Genomic DNA, 17461 nt, shown 5'->3' with positions numbered 1-17461 from the left:
TCTGGAAGTGTTTGCTGATGTTTTCTTCCAGTAATTTATGGTTTCAGTTCTTACACCTGGGTCTTTGATCCATCCTGAGTTGATTTTTATAGAAATTGAGAGATAGAGGCAAGTTTCAGTCTTCTACATGGGATATCCAGTATTTTTTTTAAAGAGACTGTCCTTTCTCCCAGTTCTGTTTTTGGTACCTTTCTCAAAAATCAGTTGGTTGTGTAGGGTTATTTCTGGGATCTCTATTCTATTTCCACTGGTCTATGTATCTGTGTACAAGTACCATGCTGTTTAGGTTACTATGGATCTGTGTTTTGTCTTGAAATCTAGTATTGTGTTGCTTTCAGCATTTTTTGTGTGTGTGTGCGCACACATGTGCACGTGTGTATGCACAAATTATGCACGTGTGTGTGTGCTGTTGTTTTCAATATTGCTTTGACTATTTGTGGTCTTTGGTGGTTTCATATGAATTTTAGACTTTTTTCCACTAGTTCAATGAAGAATATCATTGGTATTTTCATAGGGCTTGAATTTTAAATTGCTTTGGGCAGCATGTTTAAGGTTTTTCTTACAATCTATGAAAATAGGAGTTATTTCCTTTTTTCTTTTTTGTATCTACTCATTGTTCAGAGATTTTCATTATAGAGTTCTTTCACTTCCTTGGTTAAATTTATTCCTATGTATTTTATTTGTCTTCATAATTATTGTGAATGAGTTTGTAGATTTATTTCTCAGCCAATTTATTATTGGTATATAAAAAGATTACTGATTCTTACATGTAGCTCTTTTATCCTACATCTTTACTAAATTCATTTATCATTTCTAATAGTCTTTTAGTGGAGTCTTCAGATTTTCTTTTTTTTAATATATGGAATCAATCATACTGTCAGTAGAAGGAGGTCATTCAACTTCTTCCTTTCTTGTTTGTATACCTTTCATTTCTTTCCATTGCCTAATTGCACTAAGACTTCAAATACTATATTGACAAAATGGTGAGAGTTGACATTCTTGTTTTGTTCCAGGTTTTAGAGAAAATGCCTTCAGCTTTTCCCCATTCAGTATAATGTTGACTGGGTATTTAGCATATATAGTCATTGTTGTTTATGTTAAAGCAAATGTCTTCTATACCTAGTTTGTTTAGAGTTTTAATCATGTAGGGACATTATTTTACTGAATATGTTTTTACATTGGTTGAGATGATCATATTATTCTGATCATTCTGTTGGTGTGAGGAAGTATATTTGTTGATCTGTGGATGTTGAAGCATCACTTGATCTTAGAGAATGACCTTTTCAATGTGCTACTGAGTACCATTTCATAGTATTTGGGGGTGGGGATTCTTATACCTATGACCATCTAAGATATTTGTGTTTAGTTTTTTGTTGTTGTTGTTGTGTTCTTGTTTTTTGGTTTTTTTGTTTTGTTTTTAATATGGATAAAATGCTAGACTGGTAGAGTGAGTTTGGAAGAGTTCCCTCCCTTTCAATTCTTTGAAATAGTTTTAGAAGATGTGGGCTTAGTTTTACAAAAGTTTGGTAAATGTAGCAATAAAGCCATCTGATCCTGGGCCTTTCTTTTAGGGGAAACTTCATTACTGATTCAATCTCATTACTTGTTCTTGGTTTCCTGTGTCTGCCCTTTGTTTCCTATTGTACCATTTTCATAATGTAACAATGTCTATAGACCAGCCTCTTGTAGCACCTAATAATTTTACATTAGATTGTTAGTGAAAAGAAGACAATTGAACTATCAAATGTATCACAATTAACATTTTCTGTTTATCGAAAAATATTAAAGAGACATGGAAAATAAAAGATCCGTTAGGAGAAGATATTTCTAACATAGAGAAACTTGTAAAGAATAATTTTTCAAAATATCTAAGTATTTCTTCAAATTCTGAAAGAAAATATTCCAATAGAAAAAAAAATTAGCAAAAGTCACGAGAAGGCATTTGACAGAAATGCCCCACAAATACACAAATGATAGATATGATGTTGTTGAAGTCAGAGAAATATGTGCTGAAAATCACATGGAAATAACATCCTGTATTCACCAATTAACAAAAATCTACTCTTGGCAAACCAGATGTTAGAAAAGATGTTTTCAAAAACGAGGGGGATTATCATTCACATGTATTCTTTGTTAATTTGTAAAACCACTTTAGAGAAATAGTTCTAAGTTACCTAATAGATTCTATTCAACTATTCCTACCAACTGGTAGTTACATTTCTAGGTACATATCCTACATTATTTCTTGCACATGTTTACCATGAGGCACATATAAGAATGTTCGTATCATCTTTATTCATAATAATAACTATAGAAAAGATAAATTACATATGAAAAACATGTAATTTTTTTTCATATGTAAGGCTATTTATTAAAATGACTTATTAGCAACAAGTAACTTTATAATAGAGTAGCTTTGTTTCTTGCTAACATTCCAAACATTCCAGAAAAATTCTTTGTCCTTATGTGGAAGAAAATAAAAATGAGACTTGACTAAATAAATAAAGAAAGAAAAGAAAAGATAAATTAATTATATTCACAAATAAAAATATTTCATGGCAGTGAAAATGAATATATTAGAGATGCTTCAATCTAGAAGGATGAATCTCAAAAACCTATTAAGAGAAAATACATTATCAACTTAAAATAGTTTGACTTATATTTTCTGACATTATGATGGTGTGAAATGCCCAGTCAGTATAAACTGGCCTTCAAATTTTGAATTTTGATGTTTTCCTAGGCTAGTGATATCATATACATCAAATACATCAAAAGAGAGTATCACACTGAGCAGCTGCCAGTGAGAAAAGGACTGGTATTCTACCAAGCACTGTATTGCTAAACTATAATATTCAACAGGTCAGGTATATTAAATGCATTTTCAATATATGATATTTTCAATTTATCATGAGTATAACAGAATCCCATTAGAAGTTGAGGAGCATCTATATAAATGCAAAATATTGAACTGCAAAATAATATATTTCAACATTTTGTTTATTTAATGGGCAAAAAAAGTAAAACATGGTTAGTATTCAAACTACATGGTAAAAATAAAAAAATGATAAAACAATGATTAACAAAAGTTTAGGATGGTAGTTATTTCTGTGGGAGAAAGTGCCTTGTAACTATGCAAAATAGCATATAGGAAGTTTCTGATACTGAGTTGCATGATGTAATGAATTTGTATGTTGAGAACCTCAAGATCATAAAGTTATTTAAAGTAATAATTTATACAAATATGATGGGCTATTTTAATCTATTCTAGTCACTTTGTTAACAAAATTAAAAGGCTGTGTACCCATGAATTATTAATGGCATGAGAAATATGGTAACTATGCATTGCTTACGGTGTTTTTCACATGCATTTTGATATGGTAGAATAAGCAGCCTTAGGTCAGCACAATTTAACAATAACATGAAGGTTTTCTTCATTTAAAATGTGACATCACAAAAAAAGTGGCATAATTGAATCTGACCTGAAAGTTGTTTAGCACAGTGCTAAATTGTTTCCTATAGTAGGTTAACATAAACTGCCATGCACATAACTGACTTTATCAGTTTTACATAGTAATCCATTTTTTAGACAAAATGAAAAATATTTTGATGGTGTGAAAATTGTTCTAACAATAATACCCTTATTACTAAAAGTACGGTTTACTTTGTATAGTACTTGCAATTAATGTTTGCATTGTTTTAAACTACAGCCAAACAAACTAGTTGATTTAGTCAGGAGTTCTGCTTTAGTTTAAATAGGTGCTGTTGGCTATAAAAATGAAAGAACATGAGGGATTAGTATTACTTAGTTCTTTTGCAACCTGAAAATCACCGTCTTTCATATCTTAATATTAGAAACCAATAATTTAGAATGCAGTTGCATTAGAATCGGTCACACCCAGTTTCAAATCTGTTTTGTTACCAAAGAATGTGATATATGATAAGTTAATTTCTTTGAGTCTTAGTTTTTTTTTTCATTTATAAAGTGGGCATAATAACTAAGTCCAAAGTGAACGTGAGGACTAAACTAAATTAATATCCTATATATTAAAAGAAGCAAGCCCAGTGCCTACATTTTTTAGGAGTGCAGACAGTAAGATGTTACTACTAACATTGAATAAAAGTTTCAAATTGTGGCATTATTCATAGATTTATTTATCAATAAATAAAATATATAGGTGAAAGATTAAACCATTTCTAATTTTGTGATTGTGTAATTTAAAAGAAAACTTATTAGCAACAAGTAACTTTATAATAGGTTAGCTTTGTTTCTTGCTAAATTTTTCTTTTTTTTCTCATTTCAATTTTATAGTGATCAATACTCAGTTGAGTGGTGCATGTTAAAAATAATTTTAAAATACTAATGAAATGCATTTTCAAAGTACAGGATTTTGTAATTTTGTTGAAATCTATATATATTTAAATTATTTATTCCTTCATGTAAATTCACATAACATATTACAAAGGAATTTCCTTTGAGAACAATTGCAGAAAGGGGGATAATTTAAATTCATAAAACTGCATATCAACATATTGTATATATAAACAGAGATATGAAAATTTTTGGTATATATTAAGAATTGTAATACAAAAAAAATGTATAAAAGCATGAATTGGTATGAACATACTCTATATACAAAGATATGAAAAATTGTACTCTATATATAATAAGAATTATAATGCATTTCACTGCTGTATATTTAAAAAAATTAAATCAATAAAACTAAAAAAACCCTGCATATAATTTTTAATAAAATAGATATATAAAATAAGAGAGATTCAGTAGAAATTTGATAAATAATAATGTGATTAAACAGAGTTAACTGAGAAGAAAATAGTTGGGAACAAGTAATATGCTATTGTAAGGTCATTCTTCAGACACTACAAATGTGTGAGGTCACTTTTTTTTTTTTTTTACTTTGGTCAAATGAATTGTTTTGCAATCTATGTCTCTTCAGTCCATCTGGGACAGGTAGTCTGAAATAAGCTTTGCATGTATTTTATGAAAATTAACATTTCTCCTATTTTCAGTTTCCCTACATTGGAGGAAAGGCAGACCAATGACAATTTTGCTATAATATATAGCATAAGTAACAATTACTAGAAATGTGTTCAAAATATTATCATTTTTCTGGGAATGAATTTGACAAATAAATGATAATAAGACTTCCTAATAGAATATTGATTGTAATACTTTGAGTGGCGGTGATACAGAAACAAGATTCTGATAGTTATTGAACTAGAAAAATTACATTATGATTTGTAGTCCATGTACCTTAGGTCCTACATTTGTAATACTGAAAAATAAATATCTCTTTCCTTAAGGCACCAGAAGATAGTACAGCTCACATCAATAAGCTTGGAATTTTGTTACACAAGTGATCATTACAGCTAGTTTCATGTCCCCTTTTACTGAAAAAAATATTTTGGAACTAATTAAAATAATATTAACCTTATAACTTGAAAGTACACATATTAAATGGAATTTTAAAGTCCAGCTCATATTACCAAAAGAAAGCTTCAATAAAAATCAAAATAACTGATATTATTGATTACAAAGGCCGATAAATCATATATATGCCTGCATGTATGCCATATATGGTAAATAGACATACATATATAGTTTGAGCATATATAAGTGCACAAAAAACACAAATACACATAATACATATGTATTACGTGTGTTACTATATGTATTGTTAAGTTAAATTTCAAATTGAAATGTTTGCTTTTACAAAGGCCCTTGAAAAATTCCTATATCATATAAATATATAGGTGGAAAAATAAATCATAATGATAAAATGCATTATAAATTTTCTTAAAATTTCTGTTCAGTAAAAAACTATGCCCTTTGAGGGTCATTACATAAACAAAGTGTGCATTTAAATTGGGAATCACTACCTCTTTCAGAGACAGTCAAAAAGAATATTAAAAGTTCTGAAGAATCCTTAATTAAATTGATTTAACTTTACTTTTTAAATACTCAAAATGTTAGTGTTTTTAATACTGCTTAGGAAAAACTGTCCTAATGTTTTTTCGTTTGTGACAATTGTGGATTGAACCTGGGAGTGTTCTACCTATGAACAACATATGCCGCTCTTTTTTATTTTTTTACTTATTTTGAGGTATAGTCTCAAAGTTGCCCAGCTGGACTTACACTTATAGTCCTTCTGCCTTAGCTTTTTGAGTAGCTGTTATAATTTTTCAATGTGAAAAATAAGAGCACTTGTTCACTTAATACATATTTAAATCTTCTAATAGCACTAAATTCAGCATAGTTAATTTTACTAATATTTGAAGTCAGAACCCTTCTCAAATTCTCCCTTTCTATACATTCCCTCTTTTCCTCCTTGCTTCTCAAACCCCAACATCAGCATGCTTCCCAGAATTTTGCCCCTGTGACTCACATGTATGCCCAGACTCTTGACTGACAGTCTGACTGAACTACTAGCAGTTCTCTGAAGAGCACCATATATTTTCCATTCTATGCCTTTGTGCTTTCATGTAAATGTTCAGAAGGTAAACTGTTCTAAGGAAGCATCCCGCACTGTAAGGTTTAGATCAGATATTTAATTTTTAGGAAAACTTTTCCTACTGCCAAACTGGATCAGTGTACCTATTTTGCAAACCTATCTGGTCTTCATTTATTTTACAGTATAGTCTATTTATTAACTTTTATGTCTGTCTCTGTAACTAAATTTTGGAAATTCCCTTAGGGTTGCAATTTTATATTTTATTTGTATTCACCATGCATAGCACATTTCTGGAACATAAGTAATATTTAAATATTTGTGACATGAGTGGAAGAATGGATAAAATATAGGATATATTATAAAATATGAATAATTTAAAGATGATAATAATAGAATTTTATAGGAAGTGTATTTATTACAGAAAGGAAAATCTGTTACAGCAACAAATGCCAGAGAAGAACTAACTAGGGCCTCTTGTTGCAAACCTGAAAAATAATCAAGACAAGAATTTTTCTGTGTGCATTATACTAGTCTGTTTTGTGCTGCTATAACTGATTACCATACACTGGGTAATTTCTAAGGAATAGAAATGTATTTGTTCATGGTTCTAAGATTGGGAAATATGAGATCGATGAACTACATTTATCAAGGGTCCTCTTGCTGCATCACCATGGCAGAAAGGCAGGGATGGAAGAGTATGAGAGAGCACAAGGAATGGATCTCACACCTGGAGTCCTTTTACAATCAGTATTAATCCACCCACAAGGGCAGAGCCCATTAGGCCCCACCTCCCTATGGTGTTACATTGCTGAGTTTCCAACACACACTTTTGAGGGGATGCATTTAAATCATAGGAGGCACTATGAGTTTTTTCAAAGAAAATTTCCAGCTTTCCTAGGAAAAGCAAGTCTGCTTTCCTCCAAGTCTGCTTTTTTCTTAAAAAGTAAAATTCTTTGTCATTTGGGAAAAAATGAAATGAATAAATTAAAATGAGAAAATAAATGGAAGAGTTATTTAAAAAGAACTCACATAGTGACAGTTATCTTTACACATACAGAAAAAAAGCCCCTTTGGGTGGAAAAACATTTATTTTAATAATAATTTTGTTGTTGTAGTTTAGTTATGTTAAAACTCTCTAGGCTCTTCAAACTCAGATTTTATTTCTCTCTCTCAGCATAAAGGGTATATTTTTCTGTTTTTATATGCGGGATGGTTTGTGTTTTAAAAAGCAGCCATTGATAAATCTATGGTATAAAGTTCACATATTAAATGTAATCTTTTGAGTTTAAGACTGCATAAATTCACATCACTAATTTAAGAAAAAATCTTTTTCATGAATAAGGAAAAACTTACAATGAGCTTCATTATTTCTGTTTTCAAATTAATAGACATTGTGATTACATTGAGTAGAATTTTAAATATCACACCAAAATAATTTATGGCTCAACATTTAACAGTGAGAAAGATTCAGGGTTTATGCTTTAATGCAGAAATATACTTGCATAAATAATGTGAATTTTATATGTTTTGAAATGTTATTTTATGCATTATTAAGAGCATATTGCTACCACCTCAAGAGATGACTGTATAGAATTTATACATTTCTTATATTGTGATTGAGGCACAGTGAATGTCAAATGAGGTTACAGTTCTGATATTGAGAAAATAATTACCAGTGTTTTCTTCACTGATTCTCCGAGATAAAATGAGTTCATGGAATTTGGAGTTTGATGGAGTGTTTGATATTCATTTTAAATATGAATTTAAAAGACGTGAAAATCTTGCCTGTATTCATCATTAGAATGTTATTTCAATAGCTGAAAATTTTTAAAAAGTAATTCCTTATTCTTCACCTTATTTTCACCAAATACCACCACATGGCTACTCTCTCCAACTTCCAGCTTCAATCTTGGTTAATGCTTTTAAGCGTAATCATTGACAAAACTGAAGTGAACAAATGGAAAACAAGAGGAATTGGGGAAGAAATAAAAAGCAAGTTCTAGGAGATCACCAAATTTCTTATTTAATCTTCCCATACATATGCTTTTATATGACATCTTGAATGTAGTGCTTTTTTTCTATTTTTGCTCTAATGGTAGTTTTTAAGAAGTGATACTATTTTTTAATGTTACTTATTTCTATGAGTTACATAGTTCTAGAGAACGAAAATACTCTGTTGACCATCATGATTATAAATGTTTCTTCAACCAGGACATGTTCCTTTAAGGATGTGTAAACACTTACAGATGTTCTTAGATTAAGAAGGGGCCCACTCTTAAAATATACATAAGGATGGAAGCAAAATTTAATATTCAATTCATCGCTAATAATTCAACATAATAAATGATATGAGTATTTATACTCATAGTAACTATCTTACTTCACCCGCATTTTTAAACACTTTATTTTTACCATTAACTTACATTGGCGCTATATGATTGTCTGTAGTCTACCCTGTGTTTTATTTTTAATATTTGGGGTGAAAGCTTGTGTGTGAAAATCATTTTAATTTTCCACCTTGTGTTTGAAACTTAATATCAATAGAAAACCAAAATGTATTAGTCTGTTACAAGTTAAATTGGAGTATTTGTAAGTCAGTCCAGAATTGCAATAAATGTGACACATATTTAACTGCAATTTTATGTTTATAGGGTCCTCCTGGACCTGCAGGTTCAGAGGGAAGACAAGGTGAAAAAGGTGCTAAGGTAAAATATACTTTACAAATATTATGTTTCAAAATCTTATAATACATTAAATAAGCATTTATTTTCAATATGTTTAAAAATAGTAAGATGTCTTTTTCTGATTATGGGTGCATTCATGTATTTTATTTTCTAATAGGGAGAAGCAGGTGCTGAAGGTCCTCCTGGGAAAACTGGCCCAGTTGGTCCTCAGGGTCCATCTGGAAAGCCTGGTCCAGAAGGTCTCCGGGGAATCCCTGGCCCTGTGGTGAGTAAGCATCTTAGCTGAAAAATGTTGCCTTGAAAACAGCATTGTATTTCTGAAAAATTATGAGTTAAAATGTTTCTGACAGCATATTTCATAAGTTATTTTGAGAATGTTTTTGTGGGAATTCAGTAATTATTATGTACAGACATTCCTACATATTTAAGTATGTCATTTATTTAATAAGTTCATGGTAAAATTCTAACTTGCAAAGGAAGAATAGGGAACTAAACCCTAATTTCTCAATGACATAAAATTTCTTTGCATGCCTCTGTGCACACATATGTATGTGTGCCTGTATTGCATACAGACAAGCACATGGAGTTGAAATTTTAAACACAAAATTGCTCACAGTATTTGTAGATGTTTTTCATATAGTAGAATTCACAGGGGATGTTTGCTGCTTTCCTTTCTGAATTTCCAAAATTGAAAAAAAAATACATAATCATTTATTATTAATAAAAATATGATTTTTTTCTGTAGGGAGAACAAGGTCTCCCTGGAGCTGCAGGCCAAGATGGACCACCTGGTCCTATGGTGAGTAGCATCTTTTTCTTTATTTAAAGAGAGAATTACTGAAACAAAATTGTCTACACGGTAGAATCCTGAAATTTTTAGATGGTAACTTGGTTTGTACTTGATACAATATTCAAGGAAGTATATTACTCATACCTCAAAAAATTCAAATATTTCTAACTGATAGATACATGGAAAATATGCCACTTGATCACAAGAATGTTCCTTTTTTTTTTTTTTTTTACCTTTTGGATGAAAAAATTATTTCCCCTCAGAATAAAATGCCACTAATGGCCTTGCCAGTCATTTTCCTAGTACAGACAGTTCCCCCAAATGCATGCAATTAAACTTTGCTTCCTGGTACTTCATTTAAAAGAGTAATGTTAGTACAGGCTTACAGTGACTCCTTGACCAAATAAATGGTTCTTTCTGTGAGACATATAGGCTGAAAGATAAGACACTAAGCCCCATTAACAAAAAAAGATATGATTATAACAACATTCACGTTTAGTCTCTATTATAAACATTATATGCAAACAATATGCTTGAGAAATGTAGTAAAGCAGTGATTGACCAGCATACTATTCAGAAATGCATGTTATTCTAGCATGTGAATTATCTTTGCTAAAATTTGGGCAGAAAATGAGAAAAAAAGACTTGCTCTTTAAAATCATTGCTTGATAGGTGACTTGTTTGCTTTATGCATAGTTCAATTTCACAATACAGTTATTTTAACTTCACTATCCAATAATAGTTATATTAAAGGATTAATGAAAACAGCAAGCAGTGTACGTTGCACTATGCAAGTGTGGTAAAAATTGGTTTAAATGGTCAAGTTCCTCCATATAGTCATTTAAATTAATCATTAATTAATTTAATTATTAAATTCATCAAACTATTAAATAAATTAATTGTTAAATTAATAAAAAATTTAGTCAAAGCCTCTTGTCATTGATATATTAATTGTCTCAGGTGCCTATATACCCTAAAACCATCAAAACTCAGATTCACAATCATAATTATTCAAGAGGGATTCTGGCCATTTTTTTTTAAGATGGCACAATTTCCCCTCAGATACCTATCAAGTATTTCATAAATGTTAAAGTATTATTTTAAACTTTTGCTGAAGAAGGTAAAGATTACTTATTTGGTAACTGGATAATTACTACCAAATTGTAATTGACTTCAAGCTGGAGATTTTCAACTGGGCACATAATCTCATCAGCATAGAAATAGGGTCCTGGCTGAAACAGGATCACTCCACAACTACACTACTTAGGAAATACTCTCCTTAGATTTGGTAAGTGCCTAACTGCACAGGGTAAGAGCCAGGAAGAAAAAATACTCTGCCTTAATGTCATCCTAAAATTTGCCAGAGGTTCTCTTATTATTATTTCAGGTTTTCCAATAAGTATGCTGACCTTTCTACAGACGAAATTTTTTAAAAAGTACCATGCTGAAGATTTCCTTTGGCTAATATTAAAAACAAAACCATCAGGCATACCACCTGATTCCAGCTTGCAAGTTTGTACTTCTGACTCATGAGCAAATGTAAATGTAGAGTTCAAGGGACTGAACAATCCTTTTTAGGAACAGTGAAATGATGAGCCTCAGAAATAAGCAGCAGGGGCCTATTCAATTCTCTGGCTGCTGGTTTTGTTAGAGAGTACTTATTTATGATATGAAAATACTGTAGCTTTTTCTTAGCATCAGTTGGCTTTCGGTGTGATGTTTAATCTCTACGAAAATGGTACTAAGTCTATGAGGTGAGGCTGGATTGAGCTATTACCTTAAAACTGCTACTTTTGGCAATTTAATGAGGTTTTTCAATTCAACTAAAAATGACTTATCTTAACAGGTAATGTTTTAAGCAGAGTGAGAAGTGATTTATCATGGTTACTGGTTAAGATCATTGACTAAATCCAAACTCCCTATTTTCAAATATGTGCACTGCCATTTACTTGTGGGATGACATTGGAAAAGTTGTTCTTCCTTCTTCTCTTTCTCTCCAGTTTTAGTTTATTTATAAAATGGGATTAAGAGCATCTGTTTCATGAAATGGCATAAAATTTAAGTGAGTTTAATTTAGTTATTAACATCTTCTACCTCCTGAAATTTTTAATGCCTGTTAAATGAGTTATTTTTATACAACTTAAAACAATTGATGGGTACTACTAACATAAAATAAAGAATTAAGTGAATAAAATAATGATCAATATTTTAAGAAACATCAGTTGTGCCTTTTTAGTGAAAAGAAACTAATTTCACCTCAGTTTGTGTGTGTGTGTGTGTGTGTTTGTGTGTGTGAGAGAGAGAGAGAGAGAGAGAGAGAGAGAGAGAGAGAGACAGAGAGAGATTTGGAAGATGTTGACTATTAGAGCAAATGCAGAAGGTCAGCATGTACAGTTACACTTTCAGCAGTTAGAACATGTGACAAGTACAATAATCAAATCAAGCAGAGGATGGTAAGTATACCCAGAATAAAACCATTTAAATAATTTCCAATAGGGATCCTTCCCTGATTAGAAATATAAATTATGAAAGAAGGAAACGAGAGGTATAAATGTAAATAAGATGTGGGAGATAGAGATTTGAAAACTTACACAGTTTACATTCAACTCAGAAAATAATTCACATAAAATTGCTTTGAATATACCTTCTCCATAATTTAGTTTTTCCTCATTACCCTCTTAAATATGTTTGCACAAGTATTCAAGTCTTGCAAGATTCAGCTTGTTACTAGAGTTCTGCAGCTATCTATTGGGTCTCCTCCTTTCCCCTTGTAGAAGCTGCCTGTAACATCCTACAGCAAAGTTCCAAAGTTCCACTAGTCAAAGCTACCTAGGTCTTCCCATGCCCTAGTGTTTAAATCCAGTTTAGCTGTTCAATAAATCAACTTATTGAACTTGGTTGGCTTTCATCTTTCCAGATTGGCTGGTACCTAATTAGACAATTGAACTCTAACAGATCGTCCATCCATCAGCAGCATAGATAATAGTTTACCATTTTTATAGGAACTTTATGGAGACAAATTTTTTTAGAGTGAAATGAACAGATATCAAACTCTAAAAATGATATTTGCTTGTTGTCTGCTCCACTCTGTTGTCAACTTGACTAGAGTTTTGTAGAAGTGCTGTATATGCCTTTTACTTTAAATAGCAAAATACAAATGATAACATTTAACTTAAACCTCTACATATGCATTAATTCTATACATGTGCATATATACCCATGTGTATATATACAGACATATATGGACATATGTACATTTAGAATCCCCATATGGAACTTAGGTCACAAAAGTAGAAAATGTAGGCACTAACAGAGAAGAACAGGACAATGATGAGCCTATGTAAACAACTATGCTGTTATTTTTGCTTTTAAGTGGAACTGGTGGTTTCTTTAGTACATAGCGAAAATTAAATGTGAATAAGAGTGTTTTAAATAGAAAAGTAATGGTAACTAAATTCTTATGTCTGCTAGAGGTCAAAATTAATGTGATTTAGTAACTTTAAAAATTGATATTTATTTGATTTTTTGGAGGCAAAACTATCATTTAGTTTTAAGCTTTTGTTTTGCTTCATTCTTTTAAAATCATATTCATTCCAGTGCAACTGAAAAATTATTCATTATTTATCTTTGGACAAGTTTACTTAATATTATTATGTATTCTTTCTTTTCACAAAGTGATAAATAAAATATCTGATAGCATTATTTTTCAAACATAAAAGCCTGAATAAAAAGTAAGATAGGTTATTGAATTATAATTTTATTTTTTTGCCTTAATGCTACATTTAAACTCTAAAAGGGGATGAGATGCTTGGCATTTCATAATGATTAAACAGGTTGAAATAATAAAGCATTTGCTTTCCACTAAATTAAACAATATCTCATGATTTTATCTTTTAAAGAAAGTGTGGGATCTGCAATTTCTTTAAGCTTCAGCGCATTAGAGCTTTGAGATGCAGATCAAGCAAATATTCCATAAAGCATAATACTGCAGGGGGAATGTTTGATTGTGTATTCTACACACTTAAGAATGTATGGTCCCTGTTTTCCATTTCTCTTTATTGCATATGAATTATGTATTTCCCTAGGAGTTTTCAATTTACAATGTCCTAAAGAGGAAATAGAAAACATGTAACTTGGAATAACATTTTTATATGCAGAGTTGTTGTTTTTGATATGTTCCAAGTTCGGAAGGATATTTATAACTGCTCTCAAAATCATAACATTATCAATTTCTATTTTCAGCTGATGAAAATACAAAATTGATTTTGCTTGGCAAATTCATCCATAGATAAGTTTGTAATTTCATAAGAACTTATTAACTTAGAGGGATTAATACTCTTTTCCTTTAACTCCTTCATGAATAATTTTATAGAAAATATTTTAAAATGCATGTGAAACACAGTGTCTAGTATATTTCTTATGAAGCCTGAGAACTAGAATTACTATTTTCTTTTTTTCTATTTTAGCTTGTACTATTTGAATAGAAGGAAAAAAAAATAATAGGTACCCATCTATAGTGTAACTAAAGCTAATGATCATAATTGACATTTGTGTTATGCTTCACTGTTTATCTAGTCTTTCATAAGCCTGATTTTTCTTTCATTATCACAATATTAAGACACAGTTACTTTTATAATATTTTTATGAATAAAGCTCAGAGATATGATATATTAGATTTCAACATTTGTGACTATGACAGTGATTAGGAATATTGATGTCCAGCCGGCAACATCTTTATCAGTTTTCCCCTTTACAGCAAAATTTCTGTAAAGCATATTGTATGCATGAAAGTTTGAATATAAAATGAGATGTGAAGAAAAAGCATATATAGATAGCCTCTTTAAATAATTTTGGGGTTTTTGTTTTTGTACTGGGGATTGAACCCACAGGTGCTCTACCACTGGGCTGCCTCTCCAACACTTTGTACTTTTGATTTTATGACAGGGTTTCAGTTTCATATTTTTAACCTAGAAAATGTATGGATTTTTAATTGATATATATCAAGTATAACCAATATTCTTAAATGTTTCACATACATAGTTCCTTATTACAATTACAATTTTTTTGCAGTGCTAGGGATCAAACTTATGATTACATTTTTATTAAAGTGATTTTCATAGACTTATTTTATGTTTCTTTATTCTAATACATAGTCTGACCTCCTGTACCCTAATAGTGACATAAGCTGTCTAAATGATTACCTGATTGCTTCCTTTACCATTTATACTATTTCCTTAAAATTTATGCTCTCGGGGCTTCCTATAAAACATTTTTTTTTTAAATAGGCTCTTGGGCATTATTTTCTTTCACCTGTCATTTCTGATAAGACTAGAAAAAAAGTAGGTACAAATTATGTACATTTAATTATAAAATCATTTAGCTAGTAAACTAAATAAGTCATGTTTTATTTTAATATACATCATATCCTCTATGTGCTCTGATTTGTATATTGATTAACTGGATTTAGGGTCTGATACCACAGAGCAATGTTTTTTAAGCTTTAATGAGCATCAGATCTATGAACCAGATTATGGGATACCACACACAATTTCTGGTTCCGTTGATCTGCACAAGGTATAAGAATTTTCTTCCTAATAAGTCCATAGGTGATACTGATGCTAATGTTTCAAGGACAGCACTTTGAGAGATCCATTACTATAACATATTCTAATGTTCTTTCTTGTTGTTGTTCTGGGGATTGAACCCAGGGCCTTGCACATACTAATCAAGTACTCTACCACCTACCTGCACCCCTGTTGGGTATTCCAATCTAGATGAAAGGGCAATGTCAAAATCCACTCTTAGGATATATTTAAAGGTGAATAGAGAATTTTTTATAGTCTTCTTTTTGTCTGTGGTTTAACAAAGCAGCATGATTGTTTATGTTAATACAAAAGAGAATCTAACTTAATTGACATAAATTTGTTTGATGATTAATTTTCTTCTCATTAGAAGAATATTGTTAGACACATGCACATTTAATACTGCGTATACTTTGCATAAAGTATTTTTGTCTGTTAATAGAACGATATAAGGAATTTGTCCATTTTTATATCAATATCCACACAAACTATGGCATATTTCTCAATTCATATTTATTTAATCAGGATTATCAATATTATGGTTTAATGTTATTGTCACAAATTAAACCAGGATGTGTTAAATATATACATTTACATGGAATCCTGAAAAATAAACGTTGATCATTATGAACTTTTTTTAAACTACATAGTTCTCAAATCAAACTAGCTCTGTGATAAGTAATATGATTTTTATATTTATGCCTATTCTCAATGTGTTTATTTTTTTCTTATTATTTAGGGACCTCCTGGTTTACCTGGTCTCAAAGGAGATCCTGGCTCCAAGGGTGAGAAGGTAAGAATTTTTAAAAAATGTGTTGTTATACTTTTGATGTACTAATAGCAGAAGTCATTACTTTTGCAGATTAAAACCTCTCAAAAGGAAACTTCGAAAGATAGCTTTGTCATTCTAACCATGAAAAGCTATAACTATCAGCTTCCCAGATGTGTTTATAGAAGAGAAAGTATGCAAAGTAATGGTGGAAGACGAACCAGAATCCAGTGTTGCATCTTCTCAGTGTGCCCTTTTAGAAACCATATGGAGAAAGCATATGGTTGTACTAAAATAACTGTTCACAAGATAAGCAGATGGAATAGCAAAATGACCACTTTTATGTTTTGAAACATAAAAATAATTTAAACTAGAAATATCTTTCAAGTAGTAATCTGATCTCCAAGAATTTATACTGTGTTGCACTAAGTAGAGAAAACAAGCTTTTTAATTTTGAATGGCATTAATATTGTTTAGATTATTTTTAAATCTCCAAATGTTTTCTTAAAACTGCCAAGTCTCTGGAGAATAGAAAACATTTCATATTAAATTAGATGCTCATTAAAATAATGAGTTTTCCGTTGTATGTATCATCAATATTACTTATTGATATTGTTTTTTAAGCTGAATGATCCTTACATGAAACACCAAAGATATTTTTAGAAAACATTCAGTTCCATAACATACCAAACCCCTAACCCCTTAATGTTAAGTAGTAAAAATCCTGTTAAGAAGAGAGGGAGGATCTTAACTTTACATTCCATTTAGAAAGGTTATTTAAATGTATTTTATCTACATTTAAAATTTTTTTTCATGAATTTAATGTGCAAATATTGTATGACTAGAGTTTACTAATGGCTCTAATGTATGTATTACTAAATTCTTTCCCCCTCTTCCAAAGGGCCATCCTGGTTTAATTGGCTTGATCGGTCCTCCAGGAGAGCAAGGGGAGAAGGGTGACAGAGGACTCCCTGGAACTCAAGGGTCTCCAGGAGCAAAGGGGGATGGGGTGAGTAAAAGCATGAATGTTTCTTCTTTCTCTCTTCCAATCATACACACACACACACACACACACACACTTCACATATTTCTTTAAACATGACCAAAGAAGTACTTTAGAGCATCTTTATTGGAGTTTGTTTTAATCAGTGGTATTTTCAAATGAT

At 30.7% G+C, this 17461-nt stretch overlaps 1 protein-coding gene across 3 annotated transcripts in view; it reads left to right on the top strand.

Annotated features, from left to right (window-relative positions):
- Col11a1 (collagen type XI alpha 1 chain) overlaps nucleotides 1-17461 on the top strand; it is a 210341-nt gene that overhangs the window by 182401 nt on the left and 10479 nt on the right. For all 3 annotated transcript variants that reach the window (XM_027943110.2, XM_027943108.2, XM_027943109.2), the window contains 5 exons: nucleotides 9122-9175; nucleotides 9312-9419; nucleotides 9900-9953; nucleotides 16266-16319; nucleotides 17197-17304. In XM_027943110.2, coding sequence (XP_027798911.1) covers nucleotides 9122-9175; nucleotides 9312-9419; nucleotides 9900-9953; nucleotides 16266-16319; nucleotides 17197-17304 — 378 coding nt within the window. The remainder of the gene's footprint in view (nucleotides 1-9121; nucleotides 9176-9311; nucleotides 9420-9899; nucleotides 9954-16265; nucleotides 16320-17196; nucleotides 17305-17461) is intronic.

Source organism: Marmota flaviventris, chromosome 10 (genome assembly GCF_047511675.1).
Source record: "Marmota flaviventris isolate mMarFla1 chromosome 10, mMarFla1.hap1, whole genome shotgun sequence".
NCBI classification, from domain to species: Eukaryota; Metazoa; Chordata; class Mammalia; order Rodentia; family Sciuridae; genus Marmota; species Marmota flaviventris.
Note: the sequence above shows the minus strand (reverse complement) of the source record. Positions and strands in the feature narration are given on the sequence as shown.